The sequence below is a fragment of the Hemitrygon akajei genome, chromosome 8, assembly GCF_048418815.1.
Source record: "Hemitrygon akajei chromosome 8, sHemAka1.3, whole genome shotgun sequence".
NCBI lineage: Eukaryota > Metazoa > Chordata > Chondrichthyes > Myliobatiformes > Dasyatidae > Hemitrygon > Hemitrygon akajei.
In genome coordinates this window covers 169,868,646-169,890,981 of record NC_133131.1, presented here as the reverse complement: position 1 = coordinate 169,890,981, position 22,336 = coordinate 169,868,646, and the positions used below count along the sequence as shown (strand labels likewise).

Here is a 22,336-nt window from a genome sequence, read left to right as displayed (position 1 = left end):
CCAAATCCCTCCTCCCCACACACCAACCCCCAACCCCTCCTCCCCACACACCAAACCCCTCCTCCCCGCACACCAACCCCCCAAACCCCTCCTCCCACACACCAACCCCCAAATCCCTCCTCCCCACACACCAACCCCCAAATCCCTCCTCCCCACACACCAACCCCCAAATCCCTCCTCCCCACACACCCACCAACCCCCAAAACCCCTCCTCCCCACACACCAACCCCAAATCCCTCCTCCCGCACATACAACCCCCAAATCCCTCCTCCCCACACACCAACCCCTAAATCCCTCCTCCCCACACACCAACCCCCAAATCCCTCCTCCCGCACACCAACCCCAAACCCCTTCCCCACACACCAACCCCTCCTCCCCACACACCAACACCCCAAATCCCGCCTCCCCACACACCAACCCCCAAATCCCTCCTCCCCACACACCAACCCCCAAAATCCCTCCTCCCCACACACCAACCCCCAAATCCCTCCTCCCCACACACCAACCCCCCAAACCCCTCCTCCCCACACACCAACCCCCAAATCCCTCCTCCCGCACATCAACCCCCAAATCCCCTCCTCCCCACACACCAACCCCTAAATCCCTCCTCCCCACACACCAACCCCCAAATCCCTCCTCCCCGCACACCAACCCCCAAACCCCTCCTCCCCACACACCAACCCCTCCTCCCCACACACCAACCCCTAAATCCCTCCTCCCCACACACCAACCCCCAAATCCCTCCTCCCCGCACACCAACCCCCAAACCCCTCCTCCCCGCACACCAACCCTCCTCCCCACACACCAAACCCCCAAATCCCGCCTCCCCGCACACCAACCCCTCCTCCCCACACACCAACCCCCAAATCCCTCCTCCCCACACAACCAACCCCCAAATCCCTCCTCCCCGCACACCAACCCCTCCTCCCCACACAACCAACCCCCAAATCCCTCCTCCCCACACACCAACCCCAAACCCCTCCTCCCCACACACCAACCCCCAAACCCCTCCTCCCCACACACCAACCCCAAATCCCTCCTCCCGCACATCAACACCCCAACCCCTCCTCCCCACACACCAACCCCCAAACCCCTCCTCCCCACACACCAACTCCCAAACCCCTCCTCCCCACACACCAACCCCTCCTCCCCACACACCAACCCCCAAACCCCTCCTCCCCACACACCAACCCCTCCTCCCCACACACCAACCCCCAAACCCCTCCTCCCCACACACCAACCCCCAAACCCCTCCTCCCCACACACCAACCCCCAAATCCCTCCTCCCCGCACACCAACCCCTCCTCCCCACACACCAACCCCCAAATACCTCCTCCCCACACACCAACCCCCAACCCCTCCTCCCGCACACCAACCCCTCCTCCCCACACACCAACCCCCAAACCCCTCCTCCCCACACACCAACCCCTCCTCCCCACACACCAACCCCCAAATCCCCTCCTCCCCACACACCAACCCCCAAACCCCTCCCTCCCCACACACCAACCCCCAAATCCCTCCTCCCCGCACATCAACCCCCAAATCCCTCCTCCCCACACACCAACCCCCTAAATCCCTCCTCCCCACACACCAACCCCCAAATCCCTCCTCCCCGCACACCAACCCCCAAACCCCTCCTCCCCACACACCAACCCCTCCTCCCCACACACCAACCCCCAAATCCCGCCTCCCCACACACCAACCCCCAAATCCCTCCTCCCCCACACACCAACCCCCAAATCCTCCTCCCCACACACCAACCCCCAAATCCCTCCTCCCCACACACCAACCCCCAAACCCCTCCTCCCCACACACCAACCCCCAAATCCCTCCTCCCCGCACATCAACCCCCAAATCCCTCCTCCCCACACACCAACCCCTAAATCCTCCTCCCCACACACCAACCCCCCAAATCCCTCCTCCCGCACACCAACCCCCAAACCCCTCCTCCCCACACACCAACCCCTCCTCCCACACACACCAACCCCTAAATCCCTCCTCCCCACACACCAACCCCCAAATCCCTCCTCCCCGCACACCAACCCCCAAACCCCTCCTCCCCGCACACCAACCCCTCCTCCCCACACACCAACCCCCAAATCCCGCCTCCCGCACACCAAACCCTCCTCCCCACACACCAACCCCCAATCCCTCCTCCCCACACACCAACCCCCAAATCCCTCCTCCCCGCACACCAACCCCTCCTCCCCACACACCAACCCCCAAATCCCTCCTCCCCACACACCAACCCCCAAACCCCTCCTCCCCACACACCAACCCCCCAAACCCCTCCTCCCACACACCAACCCCCAAATCTCTCCTCCCCACACACCAACCCCCAAACCCCTCCTCCCCGCACACCAACCCCCAAATCCCTCCTCCCCCACACACCAACCCCCAAATCCCTCCTCCCCGCACACCAACCCCCTCCTCCCCACACACCAACCCCCAAATCCCTCCTCCCCACACACCAACCCCCAAACCCCTCCTCCCCACACACCAACCCCCAAACCCCTCCTCCCCACACACCAACCCCCAAATCTCTCCTCCCCACACACCAACCCCCAAACCCCTCCTCCCCGCACACCAACCCCCAAATCCCTCCTCCCCACACACCAACCCCCAAATCTCTCCTCCCCACACACCAACCCCCAAACCCCTCCTCCCCACACACCAACCCCCAAATACCTCCTCCCCGCACACCAACCCCTCCTCCCCACACACCAACCCCCAAATCCCTCCTCCCCGTATACCAACCCCCAATACAAAGGAACCTTAAGACTGGAAAAAAGTCCAAAGCCCAAGTCTACATCCAAGACACAGAAACTTCTCTCTAAATCTCCCACGACCTTCCTATAATGAGGCGACCAGAACTGAACACAATATTCCACGTGTGATAGAGCTGCCATATTACTTCACGGCTCTTGGACTCCTTCCCCCAACTGATGAATGCAACACACCATATGCTGTCTTTACCTCCGATCCATTTGCTTTGTGTCTTGGAGGGATCCACCCCAAGCTCCTCCTCTTCCTCCACGCTGCTACTGGTTGGCCCCCATTGGTCAGGATTGACCATGGATGGTGTGTTCTAGCTATCATAAGCAAGCCAGGGCAGTACGATATGGAGAGCGAGGTGTTGCCCATGTAGCAGACTCCCCCTCTCCACGCAGCCGACGAATCCAAAGGAACGGGCAATACTGACACAGATTGGCACCAGCAGCGTCACAGGGGTTGCCAGTCGGTATTGAACTCAATGCAGGCCTGTCTTAGGGACTCCAAGCTCCAGATTTTTCCCTCAAGGTTTACTCCCGAAGATTTCCCCCTGAGTGGGTGTAGCCACAAGGCAGTGCAAGCTTGAGATCGGAGTTTTCCTTCCTGGTGAGATGCCAGCCACGGCTGATGAGCCCCATCTGCCTGGAGTGACTGGTTAAGGCGCCAGTAACCCACCTCTGCCCCTTCTCCTGTCAGCAGAAGTAGTAGCCAAGTCACTTGCGAAGGCCAGGAGCTGGACATGGTTGCCAGAGGCTATTTGACACCCATGCCATTGGGAGCATTTAATAGGTAGTGGGAGCTTACTCCACTACCCCATACACCCCCCACGCTCTGCCCCAACTATGACAACCTTAAGGAATCATTGTTATAAATTATACGGTAGTACTAATGTAGCATCCGTGCCCCCCATTTACCCCCGTTTGCCTCGGGTGAACCGCCAACAGTGCAATACTTCGGTGTAAATACGGAGTAATGCCCCCCCCCCCCCCAGTACACGCTCGCAACACAAATATTAGACAATACACCAAAAGCAAGTAAATAATTGCAACTTTATAGTTATATCTTAGTGATGGGTTGGTAGAAACAGATAACCCAAAGGCGTCAAATCAGTAAGTTTATCAGTTTGTGCACATAATACTTTAATACGTTGGAGCTCACGCCTCCGGTTCCATCCACAATGACCTTCCGAGCCTTCGGTCACCCCGTCCGAACTGCCAATGTCCAGTATCCACCGCCCTGGAACCGCTGTCCGCTCCTCGCCACGTCCGTCCCCCTCGCTCTCCTCCAGAAAAAAACCACGAACTCCCACTCAGCTCACACATACAAGATAGCATAACAATTCTCCATCGGTTAGTTCCTCCCTTATCTGCCGTCATAACCCAAACATTCCAGATACAGAAACCCATTACAGCATTAAGTAACATTACAGAGAAGCCATTTTGTTAGCACCACAGTTAACACCACAGTTACTGGTACTGAGAGCCCTACACTAATAATAACCATGATACGGTTAAGGGAGTGTGAAGGAGCTGCTAAGGGTCCTGCCATTAACCCTCTACTCTGCTTCAATGAACAAATGTTTCATGAATGTTTGACCACTGCCTATGGGTTACTGGTCACTCAAACCGGACCACTGGCCTGACTGCACCAATGTTCTGACTAGCTCCAGGTCAGCTGCAGAGTTCCCAGTTTCTCCGTCCCCACTTCTACTGGAAGCCTTTACCTAGACCATTCGGAACATTAAACCCTCTCGTATATCCCCTGAACCTTTCTGTTCCGGTCACCTCATTATAGGAAGGATGTGGAAGCTTTAGAGAGGGTGCAGAGGAGATTTACTGGGATGCTGACCAGATTAGGGAGTCTGTCTTGTGAGGGTAGGTTGAGTGAGCCGGGGTTTTTCTCTTTGGCGTGCAAGAGGGTGAGAGCCAACTTGACAGAGGTGTACAAGGTGATAAGAGGCATAGACCGAGTGGACAGCCAGAGACTTTTCCCCAGGGTGGAAATCGCTAACACTAGTGGGTGTAATCTTAAGGTAATTGCAGGAAAGCAAAGGGAATTTTTCATACGGAATTTTTTTAACTGAACATTGTGGGTGCGTGGAATGTCCTGCTGGGGTAGTAGAAGAGGCAGATACATTAGCCACATTTAAGAGACTCTTAGATAGGCTTGTGGATGATAGGTAAATGGGGGGGGGGGGTTGTATGTGGAAGGGAAGGATTAGATTACTCTGAGTAGGTTAAAGGTTGGTACAACGTTGTAGGCCAAAGGGCCAATACTGTGATGTAATGTTCTGTGTCTCTAGCAGAGCCCCAGGTTCCCCCATCCCCCTAGCACAGGCAACCTCTACCTAGACTATTCAGAACATTGAACCTGCTCAAATCTCCCCTGAATGTTCTGCCCCTGGCTGGGAGAATCTGCCTCCTTGGCACAAGAGGAGCCTCCGTATCCAACACATCATCCTCCGCAACTCCCACCACCTCCGAAGGAACCCTACCACCAGACATATCTTTTACCCCATCCGCTTTCTGCAGGGATCGCTCCCTTCTCCATTCATCCCTCCCCACTAATCTCCCTCCCAGCACGTATCCCTGCAAGTGGCCAGATTACTACGCCTGCCCATTGACCTCCTCGCTCACCTCCACTCAGGGCCCCAAACTGTCCTTCCCCTCCCACCACCTTTTTAATTCTGCTGTCTCCCGCCTTCCTTTCCAGTCCTGAAGAAGGGTCTCGGCTCAAACGTCAACTATCTATTCCCCTCCGTAGATGCTGCCTGGCCCTGCTGAGTTCCTCCAGCATTCTGTGTGTGTAGCTCTGGATTTCCAGCATCTGCAGACGTTTTCTTGTCTACCTCCTGACAAGCAGCTCTTGGTGAGCCGCCGTTTACCGGCCGTGAAGCCTCTACTACTGAGTCCTCGGCTCACAGAGTAACGTGGCGCGGATTCCCCCTTCCCTACTGATGTCTGGTGTGTCTCTTTTGCAGAAAATGGAAGTGGTCCCTGTCCCTCCAAACGCTTACGGGAACTTCTTCGAAGGCGATTGCTACTTGATATTGTTCGTAAGTACAAGCACCGGAGAACCTCGGGGAACGCAAGCAAAGCACTCGTCTGTCGAGAGAGAGAAACAGAGTTAATGTTTCATCAGACAGAGAGAGAGAACACCACGGTTTTGAGTACCAGAGAAGGGAGGGGAGGGAATATGTAGAACAAAGAAAGATAGGGAGAGACCAAGTGGATTCATGGGGCGATGAGGCTTTTTGTGTTGCGTTGCTGCGACACATGGCTAGCAGCCTCCACTGCATTGAGTCACAGAGTCTTATTGCATGGAAAGAGACCACTCTGGATGGATTTTAAGCAATGCTAATGCCCCCACCACAACCACAGTCTCTGGCAGCTCATTCTGAACAGGCACCACCCGTTTCCTGATGGCCTTTACAAATTTCTCAGCTCTGATCCTAAAACTATGCCCTCTTGTTTCAGCTCCCCCTTCCTTGGGGGGAAAAGGCTGTTTTTCACTCTGTCCACGCTCCTCATAAGCTTGTACCCTCTATCAGGTCACCCCTCAATCTCCTACATTCCAGGGGAGTTTTCCCTGGAGTTTCAGAGGCTGAGGGGGCAAATTTTTCACCCGGAAGGCGGTGAATATATCAAACAATATACAGCCCTGTGCAAAATGTTTTAGGCAAATTGTGTATAGCTAGGGTGCCTAAGACTTTGGCACGGTACCATAGCCACTCTGCCAATGGCAGTGGTGGAGGTGGGTTTAATTACAAGGTTTAAAAGATGGGAAAGGGGGGCGGGAAAGGTTTAGAGCAGGGCTTCCTAACCTGGGGTCCACAGTTAACTGTACGTCGGGGATTGCTGTTTTAGATAGAGGAATCCAGGCCAGCTGGGGCTAGCTCAGGCAAGCAGCTTTGCCAGCATGGTTAAGTTGGGCTGAAGGGCCTGTTAACACACTGTATGACTATACAACCATCAGGGGCCACTGCAGCCTTGCAAACATATAAGCGTGGAAGTGTACAGTACAGGAATAGGCCATTCAGCCCACAATGTCTGTGCTAAGCACAATGCCAAATTAAACTTAATCTCTTGTCTGTACATGATCCATTTCCATCTATTCATGTGTTTAACAGTTTCTTAAAGGCCTCTATTACATCTGCTTCCATCACCATCTCTGGTACCCTGTTCTAGACACCCATAGCACTCTGTCAAAAAAAACCTTGCCTCACATGTCTTTAAGCTTTTCCACTCTCACCTGAAATGCTTGCCCTCTGGTACTTGGCTCAAACCTTTCCAGTTATTGGGCAATGAGGAAATGGCAGAGACTTTGAATGACTATTTTTGTGTCGGTCTTCACGGCGGAGGGCACATCTAACATGCCAAAGAGAAATGTTATGGATGTGACGGGAGGTGAGGACCTCGATACAATAGCTATCACTAAAGAGGGAGTGCTGAGCAAACTTGTGGGCCTGAAGATAGAGATGTCCCCTGGTCCTGATGGAATGCACCCCAGGGTGCTGAAGGAAATGGCCGAGGTTATAGTGGAGGCTTTGGTGACGATTTACCAAAATTCTCTGGACTCTGGGCAAGTCCTGGCAGATTGGAAGATGGTAAATGTCACGACACTGTTCAGAAAAGGGATGTAGGCAAAAGGCAGGTAACTATAGGCCAGTTAGTTTAACATCTGTAGTTGGGAAAATGCTTGAAGCTGTCATTAAAGAAGGAATAGTGAGGCATCTGGAAAGAAATGGATCCATCAGGCAGATGAGGCATGGATTCAGCAAAGGCAGGTCCTGTCTGACAAACTTACTGGGGTTCTTTGAGGATATTACAAGTGCAGTGGATAGAGGGGAACAGATCAACATTATTTACTTGGATTTCCAGAAGGTGTTCGATAAGGTGCCACACAAAAGACTTATCCATAAGATAAGGATGCATAGAGTTGGGAGTGATGTATTGATCATCATTACAGAATGTCTCTCCGGTGCTTCCTGCTCCCTCCCCTCTCCCTTCCCCTTTTCCCAACCATGATTCCCGTCTCCCTGCCTCCTTCCCACTCTCAGCCCACAATAGACCCAGATCAGAATCAGGTTTGTCATCACTCACATGTCATGAAATTTGTAATTTTTTTGCGACAGCAGTACAGTGTAATACATAAACTTGGTACAATAAACTTAGTATTGTGCAACAGGTCTTTGGAACCCCAACTATATAGATGCGCCTTAGACTTTTGCATACTACTGTATATCATGAAATCTGTTGTTTTCACAACAGGACATGCCCCCTTCTCATTGCTACCATGAGGAATGAGGCACAGGAGCCTGTGGACACACACTCAATGGTTCAGGAACAGCCTCTTCCCCTCTGCCATCAGATTTCTGAACGGACAGTGAACACCACCTCACTATATTTGCTCTCTTTTTGCACTATTTATTTAATTCAGTTTATACGTGCTGCTCCTATATCTTATTGTTTTTTATTATTATGTATTGCAATGTACTGAACAACAGATTTCGCAGCCCACACCGGCAATATTTAACCTGATTCTGGTTTTGCGGAAGATATAAAAGAAATTACAATAAGCCAGGGGTTCCCAACCTGGGGTCCGTGGACCCCTCAGTTAACGGTGAGGGTCCCCAGCATAAAAAACGGCTGGGGACCCCTGTAAGCCGTATCACTAAATGTTCAAACAAATAAACAAATGGACAAATCAGATCGATAAATATATAAAACAAATGATTATATGAACTGAGAGAAAATGTAGTAAAGGAATAAATAGCTAAACAGAAAGCTAGCTAGGTCGATAGATTGATAGAAACCAAATAGGCAGATCTATAAAAATCAATCAAACAAGCGGCTTGTTGTGCTGCTCCGCGGGCTTCGCTCGTCTCTGTGCTGGACTGAGCCTGTGGCCGGTAACCATGGGCTTCTGGGTCGGCTGCAGTGATGCCCAGCATTGTTCCCTCTCTCTCTCTCTCCCTCCCTCCCTCCCTCTCTCCCCCTCTCTCTCCCCCCTCTCCCCCTCCCCCTCTCTCTCCCCCTCTCCCCCTCCCCCTCCCCTCTCCCCTCCCCTCTCCCCCTCCCCTCTCCCCTCCCCTCTCCCTCTCCCCCTCCCCCTCCCTCTCCCCTTCCCTCTCCCCTTCCCTCTCCCCCTCTCTCCCCCTCTCCCCTCCCCCTCTCCCTCTCCCCTCCCCCTCTCCCCTCCCCTCCCTCTCTCTCTCCCTCCCCCACTCTCTCTCCCTCTCCCCTCTCTCTCTCCCCCTCTCCCCATCTCTCTCTCTCCCCCTCCCCTCTCCCTCTCCCCCTCCCCCTCCCTCTCCCCTCCCCCTCTCCCCTCCCCCTCCCCCTCTCCCCTCCCCCTCCCTCTCTCTCCCTCTCCCCTCTCTCTCTCCCCCCCTCTCCCCATCTCTCTCTCTCCCCTCCCCCCTCTCTCTCCCCTCCCCCACTCTCTCTCCCTCTCCCCTCTCTCTCTCCCCCTCTCCCCATCTCTCTCTCTCCCCCTCCCCCCTCTCTCTCCCTCCCCCTCTCTCTCCCCCTCCCCATCTCTCCCCTCTCTCTCCCCCATCCCCCTCTCTCCCCCCCTCTCTCTCTCCCCCCCCCCTCTCTCTCTCCCCCCTCCCCCCTCTCTCTCCCCCTCTCTCCCGCCCCCTCCCCCCACTGGGTGTTTGAAGGTCTTCTTTTGTTTTTAATGGGTTCTATTGGGGTTTCTTTTTTCCGTGGCTGCCTGTAAGGAGGCAAATCTCACAATTGTATAAAGTATACATACTTCGATAACAAAATGCACTTTGAAATTTGAACTTTAATTGGATGGATGAATGATTAAATAACAATAGCAAACACGAGGAAATCTGCAGATGCTGGAAATTCAAGCAACACACACAAAATGCTGGTGGAACGCAGCAGGCCAGGCAGCATCTATAGGGAGAATCACTGTCAATGTTTTGGGCCGAGACCCTTCGTCAGGACCCATTGTAGTCCTGATGAAGGGTCTCGGCCTGAAACGTCAACAGTGCTTCTCCCTATAGATGCTGCCTGGCCTGCTGCGTTCCACCAGCATTTTGTGTGTGTTGATTAAATAGCAAGCCGTTCTCCTTTCTCACCCGGAATTATGCCTCTTGGTTCTGGGTTTGCCGTAAGGGGGGGGGGATTCCTCTCTGCCTATGCTGCTCCATTCTTCAGTTTCCCATGTAAAGTGTATAGCCGCATCACGGGGTGCCTCAGCATTGCAGTCTGTGGTTGAAAGGGACGTTAAAGGAAATGCCTCCTCCACACAGGCCAAGAAGACGGCCAGTGGGATCTCTCAGGCCATCCATTTCTGGATCGGGAAAGAGTCCTCGCAGGATGAGCAGGGGGCTGCAGCCATGTACGTCACCCAGCTGGACGATTGCCTGGGAGGGAGTCCCACCCAGTACCGTGAGACGCAGGGCCACGAGTCCCCAGAGTTCAAAAGCTACTTCAAGAACGGCATTGTGTGAGTAATGTTGGGGAAGCCCTTACCCCATTGGCTTGGTGATACTGGTTTAAGATCTCGCAGCCACATTAGAAATTAAGATTCGCTTTATTTCTCATAAGTACATGGAAATGTACATAGTAGGGGCTCCGCGGCTGTACTCACTGTAGGTTAGAAGAATGAGGGGAGGTCTCATTGAAACCTATTGAGTGTCGAATAGAGTGGATGTGGAGAGGATGTTTCCAGTCGTCGGAGAGTCTAGAACCAGAGGGACGTCCCTTTAGAACAGAGATGAGAAGGAATTTATTTAGATAATGAATGGTGAATCTGTGGATTTCATTTTCTCAAATGACTGTTGAGGCCAAGTCATTGAGTAGATTTAAAATGGAGGATCGTGATTAGTAAGGGTGTCAAAGTTTACAGGAGAAGACATCATGGTTAGCACAGACACAGTGGGCTGAAAGGCCTGTTACACAGTGAGGTTTGATGTCAGCTTTAGTTTAAAGCAGTTTGGGACCTCTGGAAGTTTGGGGACCACTCTATCAGTGGCAGAAAGGCGAGGGGTGGGGGGGAATGATTAACACCCTCTGATTTGATCTGTCTGCCGTCGGTAACCATGGCAATGTTGCAATTTGCTTTCTCTTTGGCAGGTACAAGAAAGGAGGTGTCGCCTCAGGGTTCAAGCACGTGGAGACAAATGTGTATAACATCCGCCGTCTGCTCCACGTTAAGGGGAAGAAGAAAGTGACGGCCACAGAGGTGGGAAGGGTTGCAGTGCCTGGGGGTGAGCTGGGGTCCGCACGAGGACCAAGTCAGTCGGGAGCTTCCCACTTAGGCCAGAAATTAACTAATATAATCATTCACTGAAATGAGATACCTGACAAAGGAACTGAGATCTAGTTAATTAGTTAATGCAGGCAGATGAAACCAACTAAGATGGACACAGAAACCTACAGCACACTACAGGCCCTTCGGCCCACAATGTTGTGCCACCCATGTAACCTACTCTAGAAACTGCCTAGAATTTCCTAACTGCATAGCCCTCTATTTTTCTAAGCTTCATATACCTATCTAAGAGTCTCTTAAAATACTCTATCGTGTCCACCTCTATCATTCCACAAACCCACTACACTCTGTGTGGAAAAACTTACCCCTGACATCTCCTCTGTACCTACTCCCCAGCACCTTAAACCTGTGTCCTCTTGTGGCAACCATTTCAGCCGTGGGAAAAAGCCTCTGACTATCCACACGATCAATGCCTCTCATCATCTTATACACCTCTATCAGGTCACCTCTCATCCTCCGTTGCTCCAAGGAGAAAAGGCCGAGTTCACTCAACCTGTTTTCATAAGTCATGCTCCCCAATCCAGGCAAAATCCTTGTAAATCTCCTCTGCACCCTTTCTATGGTTTCCACATCCTTCCTGTAGTGAGGCGACCGGAACTGAACACAGTACTCCAAGTGGGGTCTGACCAGGGTCCTATATAGCTGCAACATTACCTCTCGGCTCCTAAACTCAATCCCACGATTGATGAAGGCCAATGCACCGTATGCCTTCTTAACCACAGAGTCAACCTGCGCAGCTGCTTTGAGTGTCCTGTGGACACAGACCCCAAGATCTTGCTGATCCATGTTAGCCAGTATGAATGTGTTGGGCCAAAGGGCCAGTTCACCTGCTCTATCGGTTTATTGTTTTTTTTTGTCATATGTACCAAAGCGAAAAACTTGTCTTGCAAACCGTTCATACAGATCAAACCACTACACGATGAATTGAGGTAGAACAAGGTAAAACAATAACAGAATGCAGACTACAGAGAGAGTGCAGTGCAGGGAAACAATAAGGTGCAAAGTCACAATGAGTCAGAATGTGAGGTCAAGAGTCCATCTTATCATACTGGGAATCATTCAATATTCTTATAACATGTACGATAGAAGCTGTCCTCAAGCCTGGTGGTACGAGCTTTCAAGCTTTTGTTTCTGCTGCCTGATAGGAGAGGGGAGAAGAGAGGATGCCTGTGTGGGTGGGGTCTTTGATTACGCTGTCTGCTTTTCCGAGGCAGCGAGAAGTGTAGACAGAGTGGATGGAGGGGAGGCTGGTTTCCGTGATGCGCTGAGCGGTGTCCACAGCTCTCTGCGGGTTCTTGCAGTAACACACGTAACATTTTCCGTACCGAGCCGTGATGCATCCGGATATCTAAGCACAAGAGATTCGGCAGACGCTGGAAATCCAGAGTAACACACAGGGTATGCTGGTGGAACTCAGCAGGTCAGGCAGCATCTACCAGTCGATGTTTCAGGCCGAGACCCCCTCACCAGGACTGGAAAACCTTATTGTTCCAGTCCTGATGAAGGGTCTTGTCCTGAAACGTTGACTGTTTATTCCTGTATGTAGATGCTTCTGACTTGCTGAGTTGCTTCACTATTTTGTGTGTGTCACTCAAGGTTTCCAGCATCTGCAGAATCCCTTGTGTTTTAGTTTAGTTGGACATTTAATTAGTTTTGCAGAACATTGTGGGCCAAAGGGCCTGCTCCTGTCTGTACTCGTCTCCGTTCAACGTTATAATTCCGTGTTCAGGTCGACCTTTCCTGGGACAGCTTCAACTCAGGCGACGTTTTCCTTTTGGATCTGGGCAAAGTCATCGTCCAATGGAACGCGCCACGGAGCAACAGGACGGAGAGGTTAAAGGTCAGTTGGATTGGGGAGGCAGTTCCCCAGAGACCCATCGCTGCTTCCCTCCCTCTGCTGTTCCCCCTCCCCACCCTCAGTGACCCTCCGATTACACCCCCACCATCCAACCCTTGTTCCTTTCACTTTTCGACCTCCGGCTCCCCAACTCTCCTCCACCCCCCTTCCCCACCCCGATCCCAATTTCACTACACGGCCTCGGTCAGTGACATGGACACGAGTGGAGTAGGAGTCTAGATTACAACAGGAATGTGATCAGCAGCCGAGGAAAGGCAACTGGAGTTTAATTCAGGAAAAGTGACCTGTTGCATTTGGGCCAGAACAAACCATGAGACCGTAAGACACAGGAGCAGAATTGGACGATTATATTCTATTCCTTGTGTTCTGAGGCTGTGCCGTCTGGTCCTAGACTCCTCCACTAATCTAAGAAAAAACGTGCTGACATTGGAGAAGGTCCAGAGGAGGCTCACGACAGTGATCCTGGGAATGAAAGGGTTAATGAATGAGGAACGTTTGATGGCTCTGGGCTTGTACCTGGAGTTTAGAAGAATGAGGGAGCATCTCACTGAAACCTGTGGAATATTGAAAGGCCTGGATGGGGTGGAAGTGGAGAGGATGTTTGCTGTAGTGAGAGGGTCTAGGACCAGGGGGCTCAGCCTCTGAAAAGAAGAACGTCCTTTCGAAAAGAGATGTGGAGGAATTTCTTAAGCCAGAGGTGGTAAATCTGGAATTAATTGGGTATATTTAAATATTTAGGTATAATGAAGACAGAGGTTGATAGGTTCTTGATTAGTCAGGGCATCAAAGGTTACGGGGAGAAGACAGGAGAATGGAGTTGAGAGGGATAATAAATCAGCCATGATGGAATGGTGGAACAGACTCGATGGGCCGAATGGTGAATTCTGTTCCTATGTCTTATAGTCTATGTTAGCAAAGTAAAATATGGAGGATGATGTTGAAAATCATGGTAAATGTTAGGGCCCTGGAGAGTGTGGTAGAACAGAGGGACATGGTAAACGTTAGGACAATGGAGAGTGTGGTAGAACAGAGGGACATGGTAAACGTTAGGACAATGGAGAGTGTGGTAGAACAGAGGGACATGGTAAACGTTAGGACAATGGAGAGTGTGGTAGAACAGAGGGACATGGTAAACATTAGGACAACGGAGAGAGTGGTAGAACAGAGGGACATGGTAAACGTTAGGACAATGGAGAGTGTGGTAGAACAGAGGGACATGGTAAACGTTAGGACAATGGAGAGTGTGGTAGAACAGAGGGACATGGTAAACGTTAGGACAATGGAGAGTGTGGTAGAACAGAGGGACATGGTAAATGTTAGGACAATGGAGAGTGTGGTAGAACAGAGGGACATGGTAAACGTTAGGACAATGGAGAGTGTGGTAGAACAGAGGGACATGGTAAACATTAGGACAATGGAGAGTGTGGTAGAACAGAGGGACATGGTAAACGTTAGGACAATGGAGAGTGTGGTAGAACAGAGGGACATGGTAAATGTTAGGACAATGGAGAGTGTGGTAGAACAGAGGGACATGGTAAACGTTAGGACAATGGAGAGTGTGGTAGAACAGAGGGACATGGTAAACGTTAGGACAATGGAGAGTGTGGTAGAACAGAGGGACATGGTAAACGTTAGGACAATGGAGAGTGTGGTAGAACAGAGGGACATGGTAAACGTTAGGACAATGGAGAGTGTGGTAGAACAGAGGGACATGGTAAACGTTAGGACAATGGAGAGTGTGGTAGAACAGAGGGACATGGTAAACGTTAGGACAATGGAGAGTGTGGTAGAACAGAGGGACATGGTAAACGTTAGGACAATGGAGAGTGTGGTAGAACAGAGGGACATGGTAAACGTTAGGACAATGGAGAGTGTGGTAGAACAGAGGGACATGGTAAACGTTAGGACAATGGAGAGTGTGGTAGAACAGAGGGACATGGTAAATGTTAGGACAATGGAGAGTGTGGTAGAACAGAGGGACATGGTAAACATTAGGACAATGGAGAGTGTGGTAGAACAGAGGGACATGGTAAACGTTAGGACAATGGAGAGTGTGGTAGAACAGAGGGACATGGTAAACGTTAGGACAATGGAGAGTGTGGTAGAACAGAGGGACATGGTAAACGTTAGGACAATGGAGAGTGTGGTAGAACAGAGGGACATGGTAAACGTTAGGACAATGGAGAGTGTGGTAGAACAGAGGGACATGGTAAACGTTAGGACAATGGAGAGTGTGGTAGAACAGAGGGACATGGTAAACATTAGGACAACGGAGAGTGTGGTAGAACAGAGGGACATGGTAAACGTTAGGACAACGGAGAGTGTGGTAGAACAGAGGGACATGGTAAACGTTAGGACAATGGAGAGTGTGGTAGAACAGAGGGACATTGAGAATACACATACACGGTTCCATGAAAGTAGAGACACAGCTAGACAGAATGGTGAAGAAGATGTTTGTCATGTTGGCCTTTATTGGTTGGGATACTGAGTCTATGAGCTGGGGCAAAGTGATGCAGCTCTGTAAGATGTTAGTTAAGGCCATGTTTGGGGGGCTGCATATAGTTGTGGTCACTCTGTTATGGGAAAGATGGCTGAACTGAAATGAGTTCCCTGAAAGCTTATGAGGATGATGCCAGGATTTAAGGGGGAGGTTGTACACATTATGGGTTTATTCCGTGGAACATAGCAGATTGTGGGGTGACCTTATAAGGGTGTATAAAATCAAGGATAGTATAGACTGGGTGAATGCTCACAGTCATTTTCACAGGGCTGGGGAATCAGGAACTTAGGGGCATGTGTTTGAGGTGAGAGGAGAGAAATCTAATGAGAAACTGTGGGGCAGGTTTTTTACCCTGAGGATAGTCAGTATATGGGGCAAAATGCCGGGGGAAGTGGTTACGGTAAGTGCATGAGCGACATTTAAAATGGTGGTGGGCAGGTACAGGGTTAGGAACTGATGAGAGCGGTGTGGAACTGGCTCAGTTTGAAAACTTAGGCGAAAGGTTCTGTCCCTGTGCTCTAGGACTCTGTGTCGGGCGGTCTGCAGGGCATCCAGGGACCTGGAGATGTGAGCAGATGGTCGGAGGGGTGAGGAAGCAAGGTTGTGCCTGAACCTGCATAGATAACTTCACTCACCCCAACACTGAACTGATTCCACAACATATAAACTCACTTTCAAAAACTCTACAGCTTACGTTCTCAATATCGGTCTAAATAGTTTAAAAAAAAATTTGTACAATTTCCTGTCCTTTGCACATGGGCTGTTTGTCTGTGTCAGGTGCAGTCTTTCTACTGTGTCTCTTTGTGATTGCCCACAAGCAAATGAACCTCGGGGTTGTAAATGATGACATATATCGGGGGTTCCCAACCTGAGGTCTACGGACCCCCGGTTAATGGTAGCGGTCCGTCACATGAAAAAGGTTGGAAACTCTGACGTATACGTACTTTGATAATAAACTTACTTTGAACTTTGAGGTCGCTGTGACGTTGGCGTGTCTCTTCCTTTCTCCCTCGCTCACACATAGGCCCTGCTGCTCGCCCAGGACATCAGGGACCGCGAGCGAGGAGGCAGGGCGCAGATCGGCATCGTGGACGGGGATCAGGAGAACCAGAGCCCTGAGCTGATGAAGATCGTGACAGCCAGTCTGGGAGAGCGGAGGGGCGAGCTGAAGGAGGCTATACCGGACGAAAAGGCCGACCAGCTCCAGAAGTCCAACATCAGGCTCTACCAGTAAGTGTTCATCAGGCTTCTCGTCCCTCTGTGGTCCCTCACCATTCCGCCAGCGGTGATCCAGCACGAGGCCTTACCAGCCTGGCCCAAAGTGTCTGACCAGTACACCGTCGCCCCTTCTCTCTTCTTCTATTCCCCATTCTGTTACCCACTCACCTCTTCTCTTCTTGCCAGCTGGTGGTGTAGTGGCATCAGCGCCGGACTTCGGAGCGAAGGCTCCCGAGTTCGAATCCAGCCGGCTCCCTTGCACGCTTTCCATCCGTGGTGGGTTGAGCGTCCAGCTAGCAACTCGGCCTTGTAAAAATAAGAAAGCCTGCTAAAAAAACACCATCACGACGGCGTCCTGATGACTCCACTTGGAGTTAAGGGCTTTCCTCCTCCTTCTTCTCTTCTTAACTGCCCATCACATCCCTCCTCCTTCCTTTCCCCAATGCTCCACCCTCCTCCCCTCCTCCTTCCTCAGCCCTTCATCTATCCCCACCCACCTTCTCCCTTACCTGGACTCTTACCTATTACCTCAGCTTGTATTACTTCCCCTCCCCACCGATGTAAATTGGGGAAATGCTTTGTCAAGCACCTCCGCTCCTTCTGCCAAAAGTGGAATTTCCCAGTGGCCACCCACTTTAATCCCTATCCCCGTTCCCATTCCAACATGTCAGTCCATGGCCTCTTTTGCCACGATGAGGCCACCCTCGGGTTGGAGGAGCAACACCTCCTATTCTGCCTAGTAGCCTCCAACCTTGTGACATGAACATTGATTTCTCTTTCTGGTAAATTTTCCCCTCCCCTTTCCCTCTTTTATTCCTTGCTCTGGACTCCTCACCTGTCTATCACCTACCCCCGGTGCCCCTCCTCCTTTCCTCTCCCGCATGACCCGCTCCCCCCTCCCCTATCAGATTCCTTCTGCTCCAGCCCTTTACCTTTCCCACCCACCAGGCTTCACCCACCACCTTCGAGCTATCCCTCTTCGCTTCGCCCCCACCTTTTTAACCCTTACTTTCCAATCCTGAAGAAAGGTCTCGACCCAAAATGGCAGCCGTTTATTCATTTCCATAGCTGCTGCCTGACCTGCTGAGTCCCTCCAGAATTTTGTGTGTGTTGTCCTGGATTTCCAGCACCAGCAGAGTGTCCTGTGTTTCTGATTTTAAAGGACTGGGGATGCTGGTCAGTATGGATGTGTTGGGCCGAAGGGCTTGTTTCTGGGCTCTATGTCTTTTCCATGGTATCAATGATACATTGGTCAAAAGCAGCGGCTCAAGGTGTGTTTAACAATAATGGAGATATCTGCGTAGTTCAGGTTGCCTAAGTACAGGAAAGGTATCAATAAGATTGAGAGAGTGCATATTCCAAAGCACAGTGAAAAGCTGTTCATGCAGATCAGATCATCACACAGTGCATTGAGGTAGAACAAGGTAAAACAACAACAGAACGCAGAATGAAGTGTAACAGCCACAGAGAGCGTGCAGTGCAGGTGAAGAGTTCTGTGAAATCTGTTGTTTTGCAGCAGCAGTAGAGAGAATGACATAAAAATCACTATAGGTTACAAAAATCAAATTAGTAGCACAAAAGTGATTGATAAGGTAGTGTTTGTGGGTTCATGGACCATTCAGAAGTCTCCTGGTGGAGGTTGTGTGTTGTTCTGGAATTCACTCTCCCTTCCTTTTCACTGCCGATGAGGGGTCTCGGCCTGAATCGATGACTGTTCATTCCCCTCCATAGATACCTTTTTCTCCCCTTTGGCCCCAAACACATTTGATATCGAACACTTCCCATCTGTGTTAGTTGTGGAAAAGGACATTTTAGATGGAGATTTCGGGGGGTGGGGGGCAATGGCCAAATTCTGAAACTCGCTGAGTTCTGCCAACTTTCTGGATTTCCAGCATCTGCAGAATCTCTGTTTCTGATAGTTAAATGTGGATCTTCAAGCTCCTGTCCCTCCTTTACTGCAAAACTATTACCTTCCCCAAGCAGTAAGTCTGATCAACACCTCCATCCACCAACCCACCCTCCACACCCCCAATCACCACTGCTTTATCATTTCCTGTCAGTCACCTTGTGTCCAGACTCTCCTGTGCCTAGAGTCACTTTACGGGCTCAATCTCTGTACAGTATATAGATAGATGATACTCAGTTGATCCTAAAGGAAATGACAGTGTCACAGTAGCATGACAAGTGCACAGATATACAAATATTAGAAACGAAGTAAGAAAGAATAAAAAATAAATTAACTCACACAGTCCAACAGGAGAGGGTCATCACTTCCCCGGCTATAGGTTGACTCATTTAGAGTCTAATGGCCGAGGGTAATAATGACCTCATAGAGTGCTCTTGGGAGCAGTGCCGTTGTCTTAGTCGATTACTGAAAATGCTCCTCTGTTCAGCCAAGGTGGCACGCAGAGGGTGAGAAACATGGTCCAGAATCGCCAGGATTTTCCGAAGGATTCTTTGTTCTACCACAGCCTCCAGTTTGACCCCAAAAATAGAGCCAGCCTTTCTAATCAGTTTATTGAGCCTGTTGGCATCACCCGTGTTGATGCCATTGCCCCAGCCCACCGTCACATAGAAGATTGTACTGGTGATAACAGACTGGTAGAACATGTGAAGGAGAGGCCTGTATACTCCAAAGGACCTCAGTCTCCTCAGGAAGTAGACGTGACTTGGGCCGTTCTTGTAGACAGCCTCTGTGTTGGTGCTTCACTTAAGTCTGTTGTCCAGGTGCACTCCCAGGTACCTGTAGGTCCTCACCACACCCACGTCCTCACCATCAATAGTAACAGGGATCCTCTCATCCTCCTCTTATACACCCAACTATTGCTGTGTCATCAGAGGATTTCTGCAAACGACATGACGCAGTGTTTTATCTGAAGTCCAGGGTAAACAGGAAGGGAGCCAATACAGTCCGCTGTGGGGCCCCAGTGCTGCTTACACCCATGTCTGACACACAGCCCTGAAGCCGCACGAACTGTGGTCTGCTGGTCCATTATCCAGGATGCAACGGAAGTGACAACCTTCATTGAACAAAGTTTCTCCCCCAGTGATGAGGGCTGTTATAAGTGCAGACTATTATCTAATGAGGAGAAAATTCAAGCATCAGAGGTGCAAAAGGGCTTGGGAGCCCTTGTGCAAGACTCCCAAAAGGTTAATTTACAGATCGAGTCAGCGGTAAAGAAGGCAAATGTTGGCATTTATTTCAAAAGGGAACAGTATTGAAGGCACTTGAGAAATCAAAACAACACGATCCTCACTGTGCTGCGCTGCTGATCCAAATGGGAGTCGGCTCTGCTCAGCAGGTAGGTGACAGCATCATCAGCCCCAGTGTTCTCCAGGCAGGTAAACTGCAGGGATTGAGGGCTGATCTGACCAGGGGTCGGACATGAGCCAGGACCAGCCTCTCTAGGGTCTTCATGATGTGTGAGGTCAGGGCCACAGGACAGATTCAAGACTTTATGTTGGCCATTTTGGGTACTGGGACCACACATGATGTTTTCCACACAGTCAAGACCATTTCCAGGCTGAGGCTCAGATTGAAACTGTGCTGGAGAACTCCACAGAACTGCTTAGCACACTCCTTCAGGACCACACCATCCAGTCCCAATCCCTTCCCCAGTTTCCCCTTCTCTCCAGCTCAGTAGTGAAGGTGAGTCCATGGTGACTGGAAGGTGGAGGCTGGTGGAGGTGAAGACCTGGTAGTTGGTATGTGGAGGTGCAGGGGAAGGAAGGGGTGTAGACAGTTGGTGCTGAGGGAGCATTGGGTGCCTCGGCACCCGGACTGTAAGCTTTCCTATGTATTTATAGTTGCTGTATTTTTTTCAAGTGTACTTTTTTAATACTTATTGTGTCAGAACCAGAGTAACAATCACTTTGTTCTCCTTTCTGCTCGTGTACTGGAGAACGATGGTAGTAATGAGAAGAGAGCATGTCCAAGTGGTGAGGGGCTTTAATGAGTTTCCTGAGGCACCGTGTCGAAGTGTGTCGACGGTGTGGGGAGGAAGGGTTGTGCCGTGACGGAGCAAGTTGAGTCTATAACACTCGCAGCCTCCACACCAGTCAGAATGCTGGTTCCTATGGACACAACCCCAAAGAGGGACGAGCAATCAGCTCAGGCATATCCCTCCACCCACAAATGGCCACCCAGCAAGACCACTGAGGTGAAAGCTCGGACCACTGTCATGGGCTCGTCACCCCCCTCTGTCTCCGTTCACGACTGGATTTGACTGGGTTTGTTTCTCTTTATAGTGTTTCCGATGCGACGGGGAATCTGATGGTGCAAGAGGTAGCCACTCGACCGCTGACCCAGGACCTACTGAAGCACGAGGTGAACATGCGTGCTAACGCGAAAGGCCAGCACCCGACAGGGGCCGTCCCCCAGCCACTACCCCCCCCCACCAATCCTCTATTCCGGATCCCGTTCCCGATCCCAGACTCCAATCCAGTATTCCAAATCCCAGACTCTGGCCAGCTTCCCATGATTCTTGGATACCATGTTCCTTATCCTGGATTCCTGCCAGTCACACCTCCAATCCAGGATTCCAGATCCCATTCCTTTTCCTGAACTTCATCCAACCTGCCCCCAATCCTCGATTTGAGATCCTATTTCTGATTCCAGACTCCAGCCAATCCCTCTAAAACCCTGGATCCCAGATCCTAGTCCTGATTCCAGACTCCAACTAACCACCTCCAGTCCAGGATCCAACACGATCATTTCCAATCCCTAGCTAATCATTCCCAATTCTGGATCCAGTGCTACTATTCCTGATTCCATGAGACCATAAAACCATGAGATATAGGAGGCCATTCGGCCCATTGAGTCTGCTCTGCCATTCCATCAAGGCCGATTTATTATCCCCGTCAACTCCACTCTCCTGCCTTCTCCTTGTAAACTTTGACGCCCCAACTAATCAAGAACATATCAACCTCCACTTTAAATATACCCAGTGACTTGGCCTCCACAGCCGTCTGTGACAATGAATTCTACAGATTCACCACCCTCTGACAATAGTAATTCCTCCTTGTCTCTGTTCTAAAGGGATGTCCACCTATTCTGAGGCTGTGCCCTCTGGTCCTAGACTTCCACACTATAGGAAACATCCTCTCCAAATCCACTCTGTCTTGGCCTTTCAATATTCAACAGGTTTCAATGAGATCACCCGTCATTCTTCTAAACTCCTGTGAGTGCAGGTCCAGAGCCATCAGACACTCCTCATATATCAACCTTTTTATTCGTGGGATTAATCTGGTCTTCAGATGATCATTCCCAATCCGAGATACCATGTAAATATACCCGATTGCGGTTTCCAGTCAACATTCCCAATCCTGGATCCCATGAGACTATTCCTGATCCTGGTCTCCAGCCTACCTTTCTCAATTCTGGATTCCACTTGACCATTCCTGGCCCAAGACCACAGCTGATCCCAAATTTCAGCTGACTATTCCTAACCCTGGAATCTGGAAGGTTTCCAATCCCATGCTCCTGTTGTCCTGAAACAGAAAGCGAATGAATGAAATCACCTTGATGAAACAGCCTTTTCCAGTGAATTCCCGAAAGTACGGGGGCTCCTGTTTCAGACTAGGCTCTGTGCACTGAGTACAATGGGATTAGTGCCAATGGGTGGTTGATGGTTAGCATGGATACAGTGGGCTGAAGGGCCTGTTTCCATGCTATCCCTCTCTGTGATTCTTTGACC

At 50.8% G+C, this 22,336-nt stretch overlaps 1 protein-coding gene across 1 annotated transcript in view; it reads left to right on the top strand.

Moving 5' to 3' along the window:
• The window catches only part of vill (villin-like), a 115,852-nt gene that overhangs the window by 50,693 nt on the left and 42,823 nt on the right, over positions 1-22,336 (top strand). Inside the window, 6 exon segments of the mRNA XM_073055054.1 lie at positions 5,753-5,827; positions 10,043-10,239; positions 10,869-10,977; positions 12,794-12,904; positions 16,447-16,652; positions 20,889-20,967. Of these exon segments, the coding sequence (XP_072911155.1) occupies positions 5,753-5,827; positions 10,043-10,239; positions 10,869-10,977; positions 12,794-12,904; positions 16,447-16,652; positions 20,889-20,967 (777 nt within the window).